The 23457-nt window shown below is 38.0% G+C and overlaps 1 protein-coding gene across 3 annotated transcripts in view; it reads left to right on the top strand.

Moving 5' to 3' along the window:
- The window catches only part of vps13b (vacuolar protein sorting 13 homolog B), a 301127-nt gene that overhangs the window by 112375 nt on the left and 165295 nt on the right, over nt 1-23457 (top strand). For all 3 annotated transcript variants that reach the window (XM_028016693.1, XM_028016692.1, XM_028016690.1), the window contains 4 exons: nt 2508-2641; nt 17957-18191; nt 20047-20261; nt 22712-22915. In XM_028016693.1, coding sequence (XP_027872494.1) covers nt 2508-2641; nt 17957-18191; nt 20047-20261; nt 22712-22915 — 788 coding nt within the window. The remainder of the gene's footprint in view (nt 1-2507; nt 2642-17956; nt 18192-20046; nt 20262-22711; nt 22916-23457) is intronic.

Below are 23457 nucleotides of genomic sequence, written 5' to 3'. Positions count from 1 at the left end.
ATAAACACTAGCTTGCATCCAAATCCAAATCAAATGGGCAGCCAGGTTTATTAAAATGGTGTGCCTGTATGCAGCTGCAACACTTCACCTTACTGTAAACCATTTGTAACAGGGTACATACTAGACTAGAGTGATAATAGTCAGCATCTATAAATTCTGCAATTCTTAGACTAGTTTTTTATTTACTTACTGAAGCTCAAAAGAATAAAATTTTCTTTTACAGTTGTGATGATGTAATTAGATAATTAACCCCAATATTAAAATCAGGACTTTCTACCAAAAACACTCCTAAAAAACAAATGAGATCATCATTACCAAACAGCGAAAACTTCTATTAAACAGAGGTGCAGCAAACAATAATTTATCTTTGACAAATAAGAGCAAAATAGTCTCCCTTCTTCTAAAACATCCAAAAGCACACTCCTTTCTTGTCAAATAAAACTTCCTTATTACTTCCTTATCATGACACCTAGCTCTACAGCAGTCTGCTATTTAGCCCCTAATTTGATTCAGGTGCGTTGGATCAGGGCACCATTTAAAACATGCAGTGAGGACTGACATTGGACACCATTGGCTCAAATGTGCTGCTTCACATGCTGACTAGTTGAAGTGGGAACAGCTGCACTCACCTGCACAGTCAGGCCACATGAGGGGGAGAGTGAGAAAAGAAACCGCGTCAGACACAACCTGTGTCCAATGGGAAGTGATCAAGGACACGACGTCATTTTGTTCTGCTGATGTTTTTTTTTTTTTTGTAGATTTACAATAATGTTTAGTGCTTTATGATGCTTATAGCTCTTTTGTCCAGAGATGATGGTTATTACACCCATGATATTATGTTTTAGCTAGAGACGGTCACCAAGACACAGACGCTGACACTGTTACATATACAAACTCTTACACCTGGATTTCCCCACCATGGGTCAATAAAAGCTTCTATTTATTTTGAGCTATGGGACTACATTTTTTCTCAGCTTTATATGTGTGTGCAAAATTTTCTGAGTAGTCACTTGCCACTGATTATTTTGTTACAGGAAAACAAAACAAACTAATTGTTAAAAACACTTAAAATTGCTGGATAATTAATGATTAAAGAAGGTAAATAAACAACTCTTTTTAAGAGTTGTGCCACGCCACCTGTAGGCAAATTCATACAGTCTCATAATCCCAAGTGTCAAATGAACCTGGATGCAGAGTGTGAGAAAATGCTCAGTGATTGTGACCTACTCCTTTGTGCTCTTTTATTTGCACACATGTACGTACACGCCCACACACAGTATGTCTTTTTAACTTCACAATTCCCTATAAGGAACATTTAGTCCCCACAACATGGCATTTGTTGGAAAAATGGTCCTTCCAATGTATCAAATACAAGGCCACACATGTTATGCTTCATCCACTTACATTTTTAGTCACTAGTTACTTGCACTCACACATGTGCTTAACACACACGCATAGTTATTCCACACGTTTTAGGTTGGTTTCCACAGCAACTACAAACTAGGTGAACAAGCCATCTGATTTCCTATTTCCCTAGTAACAATTTGTTATTGCTTTGCGAACTTTCTTTGTGACATTTGGTAACTCTGTGTCAGAAAAGACTAAATGGTCCTGTGACATCAGTCCAGTTTCATGACAACTGTGGAATAAGTCTGCTGAGCAAGCGGAGCTTTAAATCATGGGATGTAGTTTAATGTGTCTTAAGAGATGCCTCCCCTTTTTTTTTTTCTAAATCCTGACATCCAGATGGCTTTAACATACACAGACCCCAGGTTATCCTGGTGGAGCAGGTTGGTTTTCTTTCATACCTGTGTTTGTGCATCTCTTCTCCTCATTTGTTTTTCTTCCTCCTTATATTTTCATCTGTAAAAAGAACCATTATTAAACCGTAAAGATGTGATTTGACCACAAGGTTAATGCGGGTAATTGAAAGCCGACTTGTACGTTTGTTGCCATTTGACTTCTGTTGCCATGAGTGTCAGCACAGACAATCAGCCTGCGTCTGGACCACAGCTGGCACACACAAGAACAAATCACGTCTCTAACAGTAGGCGTGTATGTGTGTGTGTGTACATGCACACACTTTATGTCAGTTCTCACAGTTCCCTCTCCCACTGTTGGAGACAAGAAACCTGAGTGCCAGCATTACATCATCTCAATGAAGTGTCGGTTAAACATCATATAACATGATACTGTACAGCAAATGAAAATAACAGGGAGTTTTAAAGAGGGTTAAGTAAAGGATAAATGCGGGACAGTACATTTCCTCATGTTAATAAATAAAATATTGATTTTGTTTAAGACTTTAACAGGGTGCTACATTATTTCTGTGGTAAAGAGGTTACTCAAGCAGTGGGCTGATTGTTTCAACAAATCTGACATCACTACTGGATGCATAAAGTTCCCAAATATGTTTTGGGGAAGTAGGATTTAAAAGACTACTGAATATAACCTTGAATGTCAAGTTCAGTTAGTCATCATTATATTTGTTTTCCCCTTTCTCACAGAATCACGTCCCATGTCCATCCCAATGAAGGTGATACCAGAGACTGCAGCCGAGGAGTCCTGGACGACGTCTGAGGAGCGAATGAAGGAACTCTTCAGTCATGCCTGGGATGCTGTAAAGCGACTTACTCTCCAGGTAATCTGGATGGTATTGCAAACCACTGAATTTAGTGTTCAAAAAGCTGCACTTTATACGTTTGTATTTGTACAGAGTCCCTGTCCATTCACTTCAGGGCTACATCTAATTTCCTAGGATGCACTTGCACCTGTTCTCCTGCATCTACTATTTCCCCTGTTTGTTTGTACCTAATGATTGAAGTATTTTATTAAGAAGAGGAACACTTCTTCAAGAAGTCCCTGCTGATTCATGACACTTAAGTTCCAACAGACTATTAAGGCCAAGATATGACAATCTTTATTTTTTATTCTGAGAGTATAGTTATCACAGTAGCAGGAATATTTTTGAAATCATGAGGAATAAGCTATTTAATGAGAAAAAATGATTCTTGCTGATATGTTAACATATTTCCTTATTTCTAAAACCAATGCCAAAGTATAACTTCACTAGATACTCAACATTCGTGATTTTAAGCTCTTATCTTTCATTTAAGAATTCTCATAAAATTATTGCTTCACTCTCTCAAAATTATAACTTTATTCTGAAAATAATAACCCCCTTTCCCCCGCCCTCGTATTATGACTTTATTCTCATTTTGCTACTAGAATAAATTCTGTAGCGCTCTGATTCTGTCAATATTTTGACTTAATTCTTATATTATTACAACTTTGTCATGCAACTTTATACTTGTAAAATTCTTAAAAATATTAATGTCATAATTTCATTATGTAATAATATTACTGTTGTAATTTGAAAAAACTAATTTGTTATTTTTTTGCCTACATACTTTGCTTGTTGAGAAGAAATAACAATATCAAACCAAAATACATTGCTTTGAATCGCACTAAGCTATACAATATTAACAAACCATGTAATGCGAGGGGAAATATTTCAAATTAGAAAATCTAGTTAAATCTTTTGCTATTTTTATTCCTACTGGCAACAAATAACAGTGATACTAAATGTAAAATATCCAAGCATTTCGAACTTGTACAAACACACAGCTCTGTAGCCTTTTTAGATCGGCACTCATGTCCATGTCTGCTTACTAGGACAAGCAAGGATGTCAGTCAAACTTGGAAACGAGCACGGCTCGTTTGAATTGAAAGTATACACCAAAATTAGTTTTATTGACATGTTAGTGCATTGAAGTGTTAACAGTAGTTTTACAAAAGCCACTCAACCTTCTATTTACCACCTTTACCTCCATTTTCCTTTGTCCTCTTCCGATGTGTGACCACTGCACCACAAGCTGGGAGTTGGCACAGAAGTAGAAGGAAACCAAACTTAATAACCCGACAGCTGGCTCCACAGGTCTGGGATAATCTGAAACATAAACAATTACTTCTATTTTAGTGCAGTGTAAACAGAATACATTTTAGCCCGCGCTGCTACTGTGCCCATTTGACTGTGTGGCCCTTTGTCTCCATCTCTTTTAGAAGCTGTAGAAACAAAACAGCAGAAAGAAGCGCTGTCTGGTAGACACAAAGTATTTGTTATCTTAAGTATGTAAATCTAATTAAACAGAATAGCGAAATGTGATAGTGATTATGTAAACTGCAAAAAAAATTATTTCTTGTTTTAAAAGTGGGGTCAAGACACTTTGTCATGATGGCATAAACTCTGAATTAAGAATGTGCAGCATTTTACTTGGACATGGTTGAAATTTTACTTATGTTCTATAGTATACCCTTTCAAAATTTAATCTGGCAAATTACAGGTTGAAAATTGGTATGTTCTTGCTCTGGTTAGTTGGCTTTTATGCCACAAGTTCTTAAGTGTAAGTCCAAGAAGAAATGTCTCTGTTTTCACTCCATTTCATGTAATCACATGTCAGAAATAATGGGGAAGTCAATCTCTGCAATGAGAATCTCCCAAAATAATAAAGCAAAAATATTGGTAAGTTCAGCAAGAAAGCCTTTGGTCTGTCTGGTATGTCCTGGTTACTGCCAAATGCTCCCTTCATAAAATTTAATGTTAGAAAAAAAATAGTTCTTTTTGTAACATTTGGAGGTAAAGAGGAATGAGTGATGTTTTTGAGGTATGCGTGCAACATGTGTAGAACAAACCACGTTCTGCGCATGTTTGTCTTCACACATGCAGAGTACTTCACACATCTACTCCTACTCTGAGACCTGGTTTCAAAAAGTGTCGGTGTGAGTCGCTCCAATCAGTGGAGAAGTATAAGTACAGAGCTGGATTCGCAACTAAAATGTCTTAGTTTCACTGAAATCACACTCAGTGTAAACTGTGCCAGAGGCTAGTTAAAGATTTTTAAGATTTACATGTCCAGCTTTTTCTCTGACCAACAAAGAGATTGAAAGCACAAAGGAATATCACGGAGCAACTTTCCTGTATCCTATTCAGCCTTCCTGTCATTTAGAAAACGTTTTCCTCTCTCGCTCTCACACAGATTAAATAAACAGCAGAAATGTTTCAACTTTTAGTAGAAAATAGTTTCCTCTTGGAAAGCTTTCTACGTCTGCATTGATTTTATTTTCAACTGGCAGAGCACCGATGTAACAGCCAGCTGATTTATCAGTTCCAATTTTCTTAATTTTGGGAGATCGGTGGATACGCCGATCTTATCCACCGATCGTATCAACCGATCGTATCAACCTCGGCAAAGGTCTGTGAATCAATCGTTTGGCTGGTAGATCGGCCCGCCAGGTCATGTCTTTTCATTTGCAGTTAAAAATTGTCACCCCACTGTAGCCAACTCAGCAACTTTCTTGCCATGTTTGGCAACATTTCAGACAAAAAAAAGAAAGTTGGTATAAGCCAAAATCAGAATCGGTAGGTCAGACTTTTTAAGGTCGGCAATTGGCCAAAAAAACTGCAGTCTTTGCTCCCCTATTTTCAACACCTCTCTGTTACAGATAACAGCTAACTGTTGAGTCTTTTCCTTTGGACTCAACTGGTTAGCATCCTTACTAATCTGTTTTGTTTTTTGGATGTTTCGCATGTCTGACTGGCTGATTGCAGTCATCGATTTCTCTGTTAGTGTCTTTTAATGGATGTTAGCGTTTAAGTTTAGATGTTCCAACTACTGGTTGTTTTATTCTGTGCTTATGGTATGTTCACTGGTGTCCTGTTTTTATTTTTGTAAGTCTACACTTTCTTTTGGTCCTATGCTGCCCATTCAAAACATAGTTGTCTACCTGACAGCACTCTCCCTGTTTTCATTCTGCTGTCCCTCATACTGCGTTCTCCCCATGGACACCCATGTTCTCCCCTGTCCTGAAAATAATTGCAACTGATTTTATTTCAAGAATTTTGAAATAATTTCTTCTATTTAACACGTAAATGTGTTCAGCTTTGGCAAAGGAACACGTTGCTACCAAAACTGAAATGGGATATGCTGAAACAGAGAGACCGTTGCCATGGAAAAATGAGGTAACACTGCTCCCTGCAGCTGCCATGCATTAATGAGTAGGATATTTTTGAGTGAGAAAAAAGACGAGGAAAAAAGCAGTGGGGTTGAAAAGGTACAGTGATGGAAAGGAGGGTGAGGGTAGGAAGCAAAGAAGAATGCAAGGAAGGAAAAATGGACACAGGAAAGAAAGCAAGACCAAATGGAGAATGGTGTGCACTTCAGGTTTGGTGTGGCCCATATTGGAGTTGCCAGATGGTTTCCATGAAAAGATCTGTCCCTCGGATGGTGTGCCTTTTGGGGACACATTACTTCATGCTCCACCTCCCCCTTCATCTTTTCATTCCAACATCACCGTCTGTCAAGTTCCAAATGATCGACAATTACATATCAAGTCATTTTCTAACACAAAATGTTTGTGTTGCAACTTTTAACAACTTTTCTGTTTTATTTGATTTGCACACATACTGATGAACTGCTGTGCAAAATCCTGTCTGGGTAAAGGCAAGTAGATCAACCCTGATAATCCAGATGAATTCAGTTGTTTCCCTGGAGATCTTTACCGGTGCAAGAACCAGACTGAGATAAAAAAAAGAAAAAAGAAACACCACTGCAACTTCAAAACTACAGGTTTTGTGGAATTTTTTATGGACTGTTTGTTTTGCAGTAGAACACATTTTAGCAATCTCAAAGATTCAAGATTGCCAATAAGATCTTGAGTTGAATCTGACTGGATCTGGGCATGTTGGGAAGATGTTTCTGGATCTGCCTGTCCAAAAATATCTGCGTCAGGAAGACTGACTTAAAACATAAATGTGGGTGCCTGGTACCTCAGCACAGCTTCAGATGAATATATTTTATGACGCTCTTGATGGCCCAAGAACTGCAGGTTTGGTTAGATGCTGCTTCTGCCATGTTGACATGGCTGATGGTAGGATAATAGGAAATGGGATGGTATTTGACAAGATTTCGCCTGTTGTTTCCCCCCTAGCATATACGTTTATTGGAATCAGGAACAAACTTTAGATAATAAACAAATGGAGAATTATAAAATAGGTGAAAAGTGTTTTCCTATTAGTTTTTGTGCCTATCTGAAATTACCTGATCGAAATGAATACGCCAAACTGCAATAGTTGTAATTAGTGCTAAAACAATGGAAACCACGTTACAATGGAAACCTATTAATGCAGGTTTTGATGACTATAAGTTCTGTCAATCATCTCCCATTGTCAATTTACCAATGACCACACTGCTGTTTTAGAAGCACAAACATGAGACCCTCCCTACAGACTCTACTGGAAAAATACTTACAAGATTCTCTTTACTCTGAAATATGTTGAATCTCTGACGCCCAGCAGCCCACACCTGACTTTCATTAGAGTAAAGAATCCTAAACCATCTGCAATTTTTAATATTGAGAGAGTCAAATATTGATTAGAATATTCAGATGTTATAAAATGGTTATGGATAATTGTCCTGTACTTTATGCTCTCTTCACCTAAAGCTGTGGATTTAGTGAAATTTTCAGTTCATTCGTCCCTTGTGTCGGGACAGAAAAGGAAGCCATGGGTTAAAAAGATCATTTGGGGTTTAGATCAGCCCAGTTTGGCCTGTTTTATACAGTCACACTACATAAATCAGTAGTGGTGAAAATTCGCCAGAGTTAGCCTATAAACCTTTTTGCATCTGCAGTCCATCACATTTGATCCAATTTGGCCTGTAATACATACTGTGTAACATAATCGCAGCCACCTTTGCTCTCCTCCGTGAGCTCCAGACACAATTGTCTGGCCATACCACTACTGCAGATAAACCAGCCCGGGAATTTTTTTTTTATATACATACGTATCGTGCCAAACATTAGTTCAGCTGGCTTTGCATGTGAAAGCTCAACTCTGGCTTGTCAGTTCCAGTCCGATTTATCCACCCTTTTCAATCTTACTCTCAGTTAACGGTCTGCCTTTCTCAGCGAAGAGATTCCATCTTATAAATTCTTCGTTCTGCTCAACTGAACACCAGCTTTTTTTCGCTCTTTTTTTTTTTTGCCTCGTAGACCTTCCAGTCATGACCACCTTCTCCAAGTGCATTCTCAGGCTTTGTTTGGTGTGGTCACCCCATTAGACCCCATCTGTATTGGCTCACCAAGCTAGGATGTTGGTGGTGGGGGGTGGGAGGGATTGTTTGGGATAGGGCGGTGGGAGTAGGTGAAGCAGGCCTGGCCAGCCGCACTCCTAAGGCCACTGTTGGATCAATAAACGCAGCGATCAAAGTTGCAATTAACCCACCGCGCTAACACAAACAGCCGGGCCAGCAGAAACAAACAAAGCCTTCATGTCACCTAAAGCGTTTATTTTTGCAGATTTCCACCTCGGCCAGGGAGACCTCCAGAGCTTGTCAGCTTCTGTAAGCAGTGTTAGAAAAGAGGAATGCAGGGCCACAGGGATGGCTGGCTGCCTGGCCGTGCTGCAGTGCCAGGCCACGAACTTATTGCTTGCGGTGACGTGGTGGTTGAGATTGAGCTTATCTGTTGTCAAGACGCATCATGCTTAAAGGCTTTTTTCCCGTGGACATTGAGGTAGATGGCTAAATTATGAGGTCATAACCAGAATGTTGTGTACATGTGTTCGCCGCAAAACACACATCTGAATGGTGTCATCTTCAGGTACACACATTAATCATGGTAATTTACAGGAATACGTTGTTTACACTGCACCCCTCAATTCCAAATGCACTTTTGGATGAAGCAGAAAACTCAGGATGATACAGGGGAGGAAAAAAAGGGAGCATAAGGTCACCGGTGGGTGTGTTGAGTGTGGGGGCTGGTTTGTGGACCTTCCGTTCATCCGACCGTCTACTTCGGAAACACAGTGTCCTGTCTATTGCATGGACAGGAAGATTACATTTGGAGAGGTATCGGGTTTGTAAAACAAAGGGATGTGTTTTCCGTTTGCTGCCGATCCCTCTGCTGAGGTTTTTGTGCTCAAGAGTTGCAAATGTTTTCACTGGGGATGCTGGGAGGGTGTTTCTAATTTCCGATCCTCTATCTCCTGGCGATTTCCTGTGTGTCATGACTTGCTCATTGTGTGTAGGGAGGGGTGGGGGGAATGAGAGGAAATGTGTCTTTTACAAGTTGTGTAGACTATGTACAGAGAAGTGATCTTGTCCTCCAGAGTTCATGAGCTGCTAAGGTCTGCACAGAGCTGGGGCATCCAAGTTTCTCTTCCCCACTGAGATGTGAAACAATCAGCCTAACAGTGGATATATCCACACCGCCACAGAAAAAATGTCGCACGTATGGTAAAGCTTAGGGCAAGTTAGATGATGACTTTGTACATCTGTACTGCTAAAGCAATTTGTACTAAGCGTGAAAAAGCTGAAAAAGCGTGAAAAATTGATGACTGAGGAAAAAAAATCAGCTGTAAAAATTATGTAAAAAGTGTACCTCTGCAACTTGTAAGTAGACTTGGTGAGGTATTTTCTGAGCTTCTTATTGTTTTAAGAGCTATTTGTTAAGAGCATCCTATTGTGAGCACACACTGCTCACAATAGGATGGTAATATTAAAAATATTATAAACTTTGGTAATTATGGTTCTTTAGGATACATTTTTAATTACCTAAAAATATTATTGGCAGGTCAGACTTTCAGAAAAATCACTAGAAAATGCATCACTAGCTTTATTTATATTCATTTTCACACAGTAGGTTTGTATATTTTTCATATAATAAATCCAAGGAGATCTGAAACATTAACTAAGATGTATTTCCTACAATGAATAGCTGAAAATAATCACATTTATGAGTCCTCGGAGTTGACAAGTTATCTTCAGTCTAACTCGCTGCTCTGTCTTTTAGTTGTAAGGCCTAAGGGCCTCCTGTGGTTATATAGGCCTTTTCCACATGGCGTTTTAAAGCCTAACTGTGTTTGGCTCTCAGCCTTCTCTCTATTAGAACCTGCACCATATCTACTCACAGGAACAACCGCACAAAAGACCCATGAATCCTATGTAGAAAAGTTGAAAGCAAGGGACGGGTTGTGAGGGTATTAAAGTTCAACTATTTCAAACAGGGTTAACACACAGGCCTGTATTCTGAACATTGTCTGACGGTCAAAGAGGTGATCAAGAACAAAAAATGCGCAGAGCCTTTCACCCCCCCCCCCCACCCAAAAAACCCCAAAAAACATATTTTGCACAGTCACAATCAGATTAGAGGTGACTGGGACGAAACTGACAGAAACCGTCATATTTCTGTATTTACAATTTATTCTCCACATGGATATTTTAAGCTTCAGGCTCTCAATGTTTCCAGAGTTTAGTTTGAGTTTCTTCTAGAGGATTGTATTTATTCCTAAAATAACATGGTTTCCTGTTTCAGAATATAGTAGATCTAAAGATAAGCTGTAGCCTGCATCCTGTATGGTGGACCTTCTTAAATATTCTAGGCAGGGGTGCCACCAGGAATCTTGGGCCCCCTGACAAAAAATTAGACTTGGCCCCCCCCTCATTTGCTGTTAAAATTTTTTGAGTCTATTTGACCCATAAAACGCGTCACAATTTTAAAGGCTTGCAACTTGCTTTCTTTGGTTAAATACTGATACTAGCACAATATTTACTGCTCATGAATTTAACATCCAACAATCCGCATACAGTATGCAAGTAGGTTGCTTAAATTTTTTCTATTACTTTTAGCTTACTGAAATGTCTCTCCCCACGAGCAGCAGTCAAAAGCAACATGCAAAATACACATAAAGCCATCCAGACTACTCAAAAAATGCTGTGTAGTTGCGTTTTATTCAAGCTGCAGTATATAACTTTAATAAAAAATATCTTTTCTCCATATTTGTCAAAGCTGGCACCATGTCGTGACAGTTTGTTATGAGACAGATAATCTGTGAAATGATCAATTTCCTCCCCCTCCTCCCTAAACTACTATTACTAGCTGAAGTAATGCACCGTTCTGACCAAAACAACCAATCAGAACTAGTAAGAGGGTCTTAGTGCTGTCAATCAACCTCGTTCACTCACTGCTAAATATGCTAATGGTGGAGAAACAACTTATCATTACAGGAAACTGTTTATCTGCCGTCATTGGTAGCTATGCTAACTAGACTGAGCATTCACAACAGGCTATGCTAGCATAGTACAGAGCAAGGGGGAGGAGGATGAGCAGCACCACATAAGATTATGATTGACAGCACTCTCCTGCCACTGACTGGTTGTTTCTAGCACTTTGAGAAAGCAGAGCAAATGGATTTTTCACAGATTATGTCTCTTACCATACTGTCACAACATAATGACAGTTTTAATAAATATGTAAAAAAAAAAAAAAAAAAATTATGGTAACATTACATTTTTACTGCTAAAAACAATCTTCGAAAACACAATATGATTAATTTTGTAATTGACAGGGTCCCATTTTGTTTTTTTTAATTTCTATGAACAAAAAATTAAATAAATAAATCGTGGATGGCCCCCTGTTGGTCAGGGGCCCTTAGAATTGTCATAACTTTCCTCCCATATGTGGTGCCCCTGATTCTAGGTACATTCTTTTCTTAAAGAAGAGCTTTTTAAAGCCTGCTGTTATCTAAAGTCTTGGACATAAATACTTTTTTTGAGTTGCTTGTCAAGTGTGATAACTGCATACTGAATAAAACAAGGTGAAGCAGCATTTAATTTCCATGCTCCTCTGGAAGAAGCACCTTGAAAACACGATTAGTGGTTCTACTTTACATTAGAAGTGAAAACATTTCTCTTTACAATATATTATGCTCAGAAAATTTGACTTATGACTTTTTGTTTCCTAAGGGGCGCAAAGCACTTTTGATTACCTTGTATATGAATGACTCTCTAAATAAACTTGCCTTGCCTTTAAAATCTGTAGAAACCAACATAGTTTTAATAAAAGTGTGTCAAAAACTGGAAAATGATCACAAATAGGCTTGTTGTATAGAACTACGTTTTCTTTCCTAGAGTCAAATCTGCTACAGGTGCCAGAAATAGGATTCAGGTGTATTAGCTTGTGGCCAAGAGGGTTTACATTTTACTTTCTTGTTTTCTTCAACTCTATTTTTCCATAATGGGCTCTCTTTTTAATGAAATGACTTTAGATTGTTTTTAGGAGGACATTTGATCTGGATCTGTGCGTGTGTTCAGTTTTTGTATGAATATAATTTGAGCATGCGAGCAGACATGATGTATGTGTGTGTATAGTCTTGTTAATGAGTATGCATGTCATTTGAGCATGTTGTTACAGTTAAAATAAAGCATGTGCAGCCTCGCGAGGGGTTGGTTACTTCAGTCATTTTTTAAAATGATTTTTTTTAAATTTTCTGTCAAAACAGAAAGACGGTCATTTTTTCCACAAGTGTATTAGTAAAATATGGTGCTAGATACACCCTGCTCCTGAATATAAACTCGAAATATGGTCACATTGTCAATCAATGTTTTGTGTTTTTTTTTTTCTTAATGGATTCAGTCATTAAACTTGGAAACTGAGGTACATGTCCCAGCTGACAGTTAAGTCCATTTGTTATGTTTAAAGACTTTGTTTCACCTCAACAGGACATGATGTCATTGGATAAAAAGAATGAAAAATCATGTTTCCTTGACTCGTCTTTTCCCCTCCTAAATTGTAGAATTACAAAGATACCCTTTGAGCACAACTGCTAATCTGGACTTAAAGCCATCTAAAGAGTTGATCTGTAATCTATATCGGTATGCGTTTCAATCGTGGTTAGTACCATCTACCATTTTTTAACAGAAGTTGAAAATGTCCTGGTTTTTGAAACATAAACTACACCTATACTTCCAAACAGCTGCAGGACTCTGTTTGGTATTAATATTGTTGTGCCTGAGCCATGTCCAACTCTCTGTCAGTTTGTGCTGCTGTTTTTATTCCACATTGCCCCGAACACATCAGAGGTTAAACTTATGTAATATATTTTCCTTACTACAATTATACTTTGGGCTTTCAGATGGGTTTTTTTTGTGCCCGTTTCTATTTTTAAATTCATTTTAAATTTTTTCCTTTTGCTGTATTGGAAAAAGCCTATTTCTACTAAGTCTACTATTACAGAAAATACATTTCTATTGTCCTAATATGGGTAAAATTTGTGAACAAATGTGAATAAATTACCAAAGCTGAGAAATCACCAGTGGCACAAACAGGTAAATAAAGTAGAATAAAACATTAAAATACAACAGAATGAAACAAGACAAAGTAATATGATAACTAGCACAGTAAAAGCTAAGAAAAAAATGCAAACCAACTTGATCTAAAAGCCAGTGTAGAAGTAGGTTTTTCCAAACCTTAAAATGATTAACAGTCTGTGCAGTTTGGATATATAAAAGCAGGTTGTTCCTCTGGATCACCTCTATATTTGGGTGTGGCAAACAGCTCAGACCAATATGATGGCGCCATACCATTAACACTCTTTAAAACAAGCGGTACAATCTTGATACTGGATACTGAAATGAAAAGACAGCCAGTGCAGGCCGGCCACCGCTGGTATGATGTGATCATGGTGTTTAGTTCTTGTCAGAAGGTGTGCAACGGCACTTTGTGCAGCCAGCAGCCACTAAATAGACGATTTATCAACACCAACATGCATAGCGTTACAATAATACAAGATTTAATAAAAGCTTGAACCACTTGCTTTTATTGCATCTGTTAATGGAGTGGACTTTTGTTTAATGAGGAGTCTTAAAAAGTTCAGGTGATCTGTCAGTCAGATTAAAGCTACCGTTGAAGATCACCCAAGGTTTCACAATAAACAGGCTTACTTGACAACAGAACTTCTGTATAAAAATAACATTTTCAGCTGTTGTGTTGCAATTGCATGTTTTTTTCCTAGGAAAAAAATAGTCTATTCTGTTGTTCAATGTTGTTTACCAAAATCCTAAAATTTATGTCAACTTTTGCTCTCTGTTGTTCACCTCCTTCTATCCTCATTTTGCCTCATTTTGCTTTGGTCACAAGATGTGTACAGATGGAGACTATGTCTCCTCTACATCAGTGAGTGGCTAAAGCAGGCAGAGATATGGAAGAAATGACAAATCTAACATTAGTGAAGGAAAAGAGAAGTTGTCATTTATTTTGGCAGTGGTCAAAACAAATATGTAAGTGGACCGTTTCTGAACTTAGACTGTTTTTCTTTTTTTTTTTCCTGGATCTGTCAGCACTGTTCTGCTGATGGAACTAGTGTGCCCCTTTTTTGCCAGTCTTATGTTTTTTGCTTGGGTACTCAGAATGTGTCTCCCATAGTGGCGGATAAGTGTTGTGAAAGTTTCATGGTTCTAGAAGTTTATAGTGAGACAGTAACTTAAGGACTTAATAAAAAAATACAAATGTGGGTCTTTTTTGCTCTTAAATAAGTAATGGTATGTTAAACTTGAGGAAGCAACGTCACTAATTATAAATACCTTCTTGATTTCTGTGTCTCAAATGTTTACATATGAGTCTATTTGATTATGTAACTTAAAATACCTTGCTGAAGTATTTGTATCTTATGAACCTTTTCATATTTTGTCACAATACAAGCACAAACAAACCAGACGGGTCACAGATGAAGCTGTGGAAAAGGTTTAAATCATGATTGGGTCATAAACAATATTTCAAGTCTTCAGCTTCTATTTAATGAGAAACTAATTAGAACATTTGACAAATCATTACAACTCTGGAGCTGCAGAGGTCCAATGCTCAGGTTGGAGAATCTGTTGGTAGAGCAAATATTAGTTCAATCTTTATGTAACAAATGTAAGAAGAAAGGCATTGTTGACAGAAATCCATAAGAACTCAGTTGATACAACAGGACACTATAAATGTGGAAGAAAGTTGTTCTGGTCAGATGACAACATCATGGCACTTCTTGCCCTACTTAGAAAACAGTAGGTGTGAATATGCCTGTCATGATAACAAATTTTACTCGATGATGAATTGTTCCAGAAGTTATTGAATTAAACAATAATACTTTTGTTTTGAGACCATTTCCAATGAATATAATGGTAATGACATATTAGTGCAATTATGCCCTGTCAGAGATCAATAGGTTTTAATCTAAAGAACATTTAACCCTGGACCTAGAAGACATTTTAAATACCCAAACAACTGAAATACCAAGTAAAATGGAAACAGAAGACTCTGTAAACATATCTGTTCTTCAAAAAAGGAGATAGTTGAGACCAATACACAAGACTGAAACTTATTGTTGTGACACAAAGAGACATCAGAAAACAATCAATCATTCAAATGTAATTTTCAAGCTTGTTTTAATTTACAATTCAATTAATTGACTTACTGCTTATTGCGACAGGCTTAGGTATGGAGGAAAACATGCCATAACAACCATGCGACATGGTAGTGGCAGCATTTTTCCACTAAAATAAACCAATATGAATTTATTTTCCTATGATAATCAGAATTCAGTATTTTTCTGTCATAAATTGTCAGATTATTTTTCCATCAATGATTGTTATCATCATGATTGTTCTTTAAATGTGCTTCAAAATTCCTAAACTTTATCTTCTACTGAAGTAATTAGTTCAAATCAATGTTAAGCATTGGCTGTGACACTCTGTTTTTATTGACTTCCTAGCAATTATTGTTTTTATCCCTTCTTCTTAACGACTACCCTTTGTGGTTACTCTATTTGTGTCGGATACAGCTTTAGCAGGGAACCCAATTAACTCCTTTTTTAGTTAAAGGTTACAATCATTTTTTTATATTTTTTTAATTTTTTATTTGGTCTCCAGATTGGCTCAATATAATCCAAACCCCGATTAAAAACAGTTTCCTATGCCAGTCCAAAAATGAATCCACTTGGCCCCTAGTTTACAAATTCCCATTCTGCCGCCATTCTTACCTGCTCTGTTGGCTCAGTTGTCCTTGAATCGTTCGCCTTTGTTCATTAAAGCATCTGGAAGTTTTTCAATGGTGTTTATTGGATTTCACAAAAAAACATGACTGTAAAAAGCATACAACCAAACAGACAGAAGTAGCCTTGTAACATTTTGTTTCCTGTTGCCTTCCAAAGCACATTAAGGCATTTAATTTTTTTTATGCATCTACACACACTAAGCAGATGTCACTTAGCCTCCAATGTATTTGTGCCTGTTATTCAGTAAATGTTACATTATTACTGTTAAACTGTTTTTAATCAAATATGTATTTTCAAAACATTTACTAACAATACTCAAGAAATAATGTCATTTTAGCAGTGTTGTGTAGTGTTAGTTTCTTTCTATCCAAGTACAGCCTGGCTTCATTTTCCCTACTATTGCATACACTAACATATTCGACACAACAGATCCTAGGAATATAAGTATGGTTCTGCAGATCCTGCATAAGCAATAGACAGTGCAGAATAAGTTTATGTGAATCAGCAGGAGGTAAAACAATCAAGTAGCAAATGAAGCTTAACTTTTTGGAAGGACTGTTTGAGCCGAGCATTTACTGTGCAGTTTCTGGAAAAGAGCCGTTCCAACCAACAGGATTTAAGAGGTTTCTGGCAATGATAAGGTATCGGTGTGAATAAAGCTTGCCGTAAACATGATCTGTGTACTTAAATGAGACACTAAAATATAGAACTACTGAGTTACAGAACCCCTTTTAAAAAAAAGATAAAATAAAATCCGCAGTCTGAAAACAATGAACGTTTTTTTGACATTATCAAATAATTTTGACTCATGAGGGCTGAAATGAAATACAGGATGTGCTGAAAAAAAACGTACATCTGTGTTTTTTCATGAAAACTCAGTCAGGATGTATTTCTGTGGGTCGAGATTTTCTTAAGCTCGATTCTCATATATGTGACATGTGGTTACAGATTTATTCAACCATCATGTATACTGTGGAAGCAAAATCATTTAGGAAACTTTAATATGTTATTTACTGCTGGTTTATGTGGTATGTTAGCTGTGCTCTGAAATGAACAATGTGCAACTTCAAATGTATGAGCATGGGATTACTTGTCTAAGTTATGTCAGTTTCTCTTTTTCCCTTCACCCTCTTCTCTGCTTTTGTCCAACTCTAATAATAAAAGCATTAGCGTCTTTAATTTTCTGTCCATGTGTATTATCATATCTGTCCTCTGCTCTGTATTTTGGGACTGATACTCACAGGCCCTTTGAGGATGTTTAAAATATTTTTGGTTTGTTTCTTTCAGTCTGTTGATGCTTTACTCATTGAACATAAGTTCACAAACAAATTACCGGTACTTGAAATATTTACACTTTGTGTCACCTTATTAAAGATATGTGAGGTTTTTAATACTCTTTAAGGAAATAAAATTGGATACAGAACATGCATTTGTACCTGAAACTGCCCTAAGGCTCTGTAACTGTCATTCATATGATTTGGTCTTTTAATTCAGTAGTGCACCATTATGATAGAGAATGACAAACCTCTTCTCATTCTCAAAAAAGGCAGAGCTGTGGCTACTGATTACTGGACCAAATCCCTGATCCAAACTGCTTTATTTTGATGAACAAAAAACACGTCGACCGTAGGGCAGCTAGAATTTGTCTCTGCTCCTTCAAATATAACTTGAGGTCTGGATTTGACTGCCAAAGTCTCTAAAGTTCTATATGGTGTTTAGTTCCCTTGAAGGAAATTTCAAATTGGCTTCAAAAGGGCTTTAAAACTCTCCAAATATTTCTTTAGCTAAGGTCAAGTAAGATTTTTCTCTCAGGGGCAAAGAAACAAATAAATATGCACAGTCTTAAACTGTGTGAACTAAGTTAAGTTCATTAAAAGCATCACTCAAATACTCACGCATTGCCAAATCTGTGATTCAAGGGTCCTGATCCCTTGCACACAATGTTTCTTCTTTTCAGTGCTCTGGAAGTCCCTTAATGATGCCATCTGACTACTAAAACAGTTCACTAATGTTCTTTAGAAAGGTCCAACGCTGCTGATTTCGGAGCCATGACCTAATGTGGGTTTCTTCTTGTCCCTTTTCCAGCTGGATCTCCAGTCATGCTGTGTGTTCCTGCCTAATGACAGCCTCCCTTCTCCCAGCACCATCATCTGTGGAGACATACCTGGTACCGTCCGCAGCTGGTACCACAACCAGGCCTCTATGCCCGGAACTCTGGTCGTCTGCCTGCCCCAAATAAGCGTCCTCAGTGCTGGGCACAAGTACATGGAGCCCCTGCAGGAGCTCCCCTTCGTGGTCTCAAAGCCCATTTTAGAGGAAGGTAGGTTCTGATCTAATCACATCTAAACCTGAATGGATGTTAGAGAAAAAAAAAAAAAACATTCCCAGGCACAACGTGAGATCCACTGGTGACCCGGTGTCAAGAAGATTAATTTGAAAGGTTAAATGAGAAACAATGATGGGTGAGAAGTACACACTGTGTGCGTTAAAAATGGAATCATAAAAACTATGCTCCAATTGGTGGGGAAAATTGGAGCATTATCAATGTAATTGATAATTACATTGAATAGTAACTTAATAGTTATAGGCTGTATAACGTGAATTCATCATCATTATGGCTTTTTCAACACTGAGGAGACCTTTGACCTTCTACCACTCATTTACTGTGACAAAAGACAAACAAACTTAAGGAGAGTGCCTTTGAGAGACAGATCTCACACATGTGGTGTGCACACCTGGGAGGGTTGACAGAAGCAACACTTAACACAGTTGAGCTGAGTTTCTGTCTCTCTTTAGCGCAGGAAGGAAAAAGAAGGGGCTTCTTTTCTCTTCAACCTTTCAGTGACATCAGCTTTGGCCTTAAATGTCAGGATAAGAAAATACATCAAAATGGCGACATTAGTTGCCTCGACTGGTTTGCTGTAGAAATGACTTCCTTAGCTAGTCATCTCTGTGAAATCCTCCCTTTTGGACCATTGAATATATGGAATAGTAAATATTAAAAATATAGATTTAGGACATTATCTAATTACTGTTTCTCAACTTATAGAACCACAGAGGCTCTTCTCACAAAAGCAACAGCTTTTCCTTCTAGATGTTTGTTAAAAGGACATAAATGATTACTTATATTGCACTTAAAAGGTGAACTGAAAACTACAATAGACATAAAAGTAGACAAGGTAACTGACCACCTAGTTGCATTCAGCATGGTGATGGCTGATGGGTAAAAACTGTTTCTCAGACTGTTGGTTCCAGTTTTTAGAACCAACCGTCGGATATCAAAACAAATGAATGTTTGGTTCTTAAAGATGGGGTAAAAACTGTAAGCTTTACAGAAAAAGCAGCAAGTTAAAGACAGAATTATTTCTTAGGAACGTCATGAACTACCATAATGACTGAACTTGTTTAGATTTATAGTGCTGACGACATATTCTCTTAATTTGATCCTCTTTTAAACTTCTACTTAAAGTACAGCTGAAGTGACTGAAGAATGAAATGTAGCCATTTGTGCCTCTAACAAATTCAGAATAATGGCTTATATAGGTTTATATGAATTCTTCGTAATAATTCAGTTCCGTTTATTTATATATCGCCAAGTCACAACAAATGTCTCTAGGCACGTTACAAACAAGTTTCAATTTAATCGCACATTCATTCAGTTCATCCTGAATGCAATGAAATTTGGGTGCAGTTCTCCATATTAAAACTCTATAGTTTATTATTCAAAGTAGTTTAAAAATTTTCTATGAAAGGAAACCCAGCAGATTTTTTTGAGTCATTGATTTGGCACATTCACTCTTTCTGGATGAGAACGTGCAGACAGTGGAGAGGAAACGGAAAGTTTTATCCCAGTTGTGAAAGTAGACCGGGTCTCTGCCTCATGGACTAAAACTGGGAGTCAGAGAACTAAAGGACCCGTCTCCCATTCTACCTTTAGAAGCTCTAGGAACCAGCATAAACCTGCAGTATGAGAGCAAAGTGCTCTGTTAGGAACATATGGACCAATCACATCTCCTATCAGGTGATTATTAAGGGCTTTACATGTGTGAGTAATTAGCTTTGCTCATATATCTGGTTAACATTTTCTTCAGACTGTACTGTAAAGTGCAAACTGCTTCTCTTAGTTTACTTTTCTCCCTTCCCAACATGTTTATGAATGTATCGTTGTTCCCTAGGTGATGCCTTCCCATGGACCATAAGCCTGGGTCAGTTCAGTGTTTACACATTGTTGGGAAAGCAGCAGAGTCTTAGCCTGTTGGAGCCCATGGGATGCACCTCCACACTGGCTGTCACATCTAAACTGCAGGGCAGCTCGGAGGAGCGGCCCTCCTTTGTGGTCTGTCTCCATGTTGACCTGCAGCCCGTCCATGTCAAGAGCTCTAACTCTCAGGTCAGCCACACCGTCCTAACATTCACAAAGTAGAACCGATTAGAATTCCATGTTTACTTAAGCAAATTATTGCCAATCAGAAATTTTGCCAAGTAGTTTATATTATTGGCACATTACAAGTAATATGTAATTCTAACCACAACTTCTGATATCCTATTATTCCTTTCTATGTCTCTGTAAGAACTCCTTTTTAACCCAGCCCGCTACAGAACCTGAGATCTCAAAGCTTTTCTGTTTATTTATCATTTGCATTGTTAATAATCCACCTTTTGATTGGTGCATTGTTCCTGAACAGTAACTATTACCAAAACCAGAGTCGCACTAGTACTTTCCAGCCTCTGCTTTCTGTCTTTGGGTTGGTTAATTAATATTGCACCGAATCTGAGACATTGATTCACTCAAAGTACTTGAACATACCCAAAGCATTTGGCCTTGTAATGGCTCCTTCCCCCAGGAAATACATTCTTGCAACATTAAATCATTTTTTCCATTGCTTTGTGATGAAATACTTCACAGCACAACTAGAAGTATTTTTAGAAAGTGGGATAAAATGGTCAAGTGCTCAAGAGAACGCTCTTGTATTTTTTAACATAGCATTTTTCCTTGGTGTTTACAGCCAGAAGACGTAAGTGTCAATCTGTCTGTTGTCTTACAAGTATTTTACGTGAAATCTGAACTTTATCTTGTTACAACAAACATCAGAGTCTTATTAGGATTGTATGCAATAGAAATCTCCAGTTCAAAGATTTGTCAACTTGTCAACCTGTTGTTGACAGTCTAACGTGATGGTTTTCAAAAATCAGGTAACCATTTTATGCTGTTCAGCAAATAAATCAGTTTGCAGTTGCAAAGAAAAATTAAGATAAAAACTGTACCTGATAGAAAAATTAAATGTAAATGCCACTAATGAGAAGAAAGGTAAAAGGAATCAGCTGAAGATCTCTTCGCAGAATTGATTTGGCTTTAAAAACTTGGGCCCCTCAGCAGCCTAGTTGTTCTTTATTCAATGTGCACTCCCTATCCCTTCTTCCCTTTTTCCACTCTCCAACATTCTTCATTCCCTTGTTCCACATCTGCTGCTGAGAGCAGTAGGCCTTGTTGTGCTTGGTTGGAGTTCCAGGACCAAAAAAAACAAAAAACAAAAAATCCCAGAGAGGGGGAACATGGTGCTTTACCTCCCCTGCCGGCGGTGCTGTTTGGTCGGGTATGGCAGACAGCTGTTGGCCCAGACTCCGGACAGCAACTGGATCGACATCAGCAGCTCTTCCTGGACATGTTTGAAATGGCCCAGCTGTAATGTATTGTGCTGCATTTAATTTGATTTATGTTCATTTGTGGAAGGCTTCCTTTCAGTTTGTGCTCTCACAGTAGTGTACGTGTGTTCGCCAGCAATCGAGAGTAAAAATGGGTTCTAAAGAAATCCAGTTTTGTGTATGTGCGTGTCTGTTCACCTTAAAGCCTGAGGGACACTTATTGGTGGGGATTACAGGGAGGGGTCGCTGGCTGCAGGAGCACAGCCTTTGAAAATCCAGAAATTTGCTCACTTTTGAAAGTATTTTGCTTTTCTCTGTTTCTCTCCTTCTCTTCCCCTCCCTAAAAATACTGTGTGAAGGCACAAATAACTGAAAGCATCACATCACATTCTCATACTGTCCTCTCATGTTTTCCACTTCTTTATTTGGCTTTGTGTTTGTTAAAAGCCAAGACCTCCTTTAATGTGAACACATAATAAATAGTTGAGAACACTTGACAGCATCTCTTCAGTTTTTCCTAAAAGTGGAAGTTATTTTTTTGTTTTTTATTTTTTCAAAGGAACTTGATGACATAATTCAACTTTCCTTTGTGATTGTCGTTATGGATAATGATTTTATTCTAACAGGGAAACATGTGTATGCGGATGCTGGGGTTTTCAGTAAATGCCCTATGGAGTAAAACACGAACATTGGGCTAAAGCTGCGTTGGGAATTATAGCAAATGAGGATAGATTATTGTCCATTTCTATGTAATATTTCTCTCTTTTCTTTCCCTCTACCTCAACTTTAACTAGGTTTGTTGTCACGTAACTACAAAGCTGCCAAGCTAAATCATGATAATGGCCCTTGACGCCTGAACTATGAGAACTCCCAAGTGCAGCTGTTTGAGTCAGACCTTGGCATATGTATACATTTTAGTCTGGTAGTAAAGAGTGGACTTGCTTGTGGTTTCTCTTAATAGGTACACTATTTGGTCTCAGATTTATCCAGAAAGCCATTCTTGTTGATGCATAAAAACTTCCTACAACAATCTGTCACACATAAAAAAATAAAACACAAAGAATTAAAAGTACGCAAAGTATCATTTTTGTTCTATTCTGAAGTAATTCATCACATTGGCCAATCAGTAGGTTGGAAGTAGAGGTAAAGATATGTTGCTGTGACCTAATCGTACATGTTTGTCTTGTTCTTGTTTAGGTGCAGCTTTTATATGAGATCTTCCTCAGCTGGAGCTGTACATGGGCACGTCTGCAGAAGCACGGTATTCTGCGTCAGACGTCCAGCATCCCAGACCCCCCTGCCGGCGCTGCTCCGTCCTCCCCAGTGCGCAGCAGTGCAGGCACGGCTCTCCCCGACACCAGCACCTGCAGCCCCTCTGCAGACTTTGGCTCCCCCACTGAGGTTTGTTTGTTGGCCATTGGACTTTTTCTTAGAACAGTTTTTAAATTAAAGAAGTTTAATCTTCCTGTCACAATCTGAGGGGGGTGGAGGTTATCAATACATCCTTTGTATCATACAACAGGACTAAATCTATCCTTGAAGCAAAACTGATTCATCATTTAGTCCTTCGTTTAATGTCTCCCAGCACATTGCTCCTTCCAAGCCCCTTGTTGAACTATTACACCATTGTCAGTCAGTGTTTTTTCATATTCTGCCTTTGATGGTGTGTTGCATTACTCTACCAAGAGAGCAGAAGACTACACCCCAACCAGATCCAGTTTTTTTTTTCCTAACAAAAGGTGTTATGAGTCACGCAGTAACAAATGATATTTAAGTCTTTGTTGTGTATATAATTCTTCTGCTGATTTATGACTGTAAGTGTAAGCAATGTTTTATTGTTGTGAGCAGTTGAGTCAGTACCAACACATGTGATCTGTCTTAAAAAAAATTGTTTAGGAGTAATTTTCAAAGCTGGAAAAAACCTCATCAGTGTTTGTGTTTCT

Source organism: Xiphophorus couchianus, chromosome 5, assembly GCF_001444195.1.
Source record: "Xiphophorus couchianus chromosome 5, X_couchianus-1.0, whole genome shotgun sequence".
NCBI classification, from domain to species: domain Eukaryota; kingdom Metazoa; phylum Chordata; class Actinopteri; order Cyprinodontiformes; family Poeciliidae; genus Xiphophorus; species Xiphophorus couchianus.
Note: the sequence above shows the minus strand (reverse complement) of the source record. Positions and strands in the feature narration are given on the sequence as shown.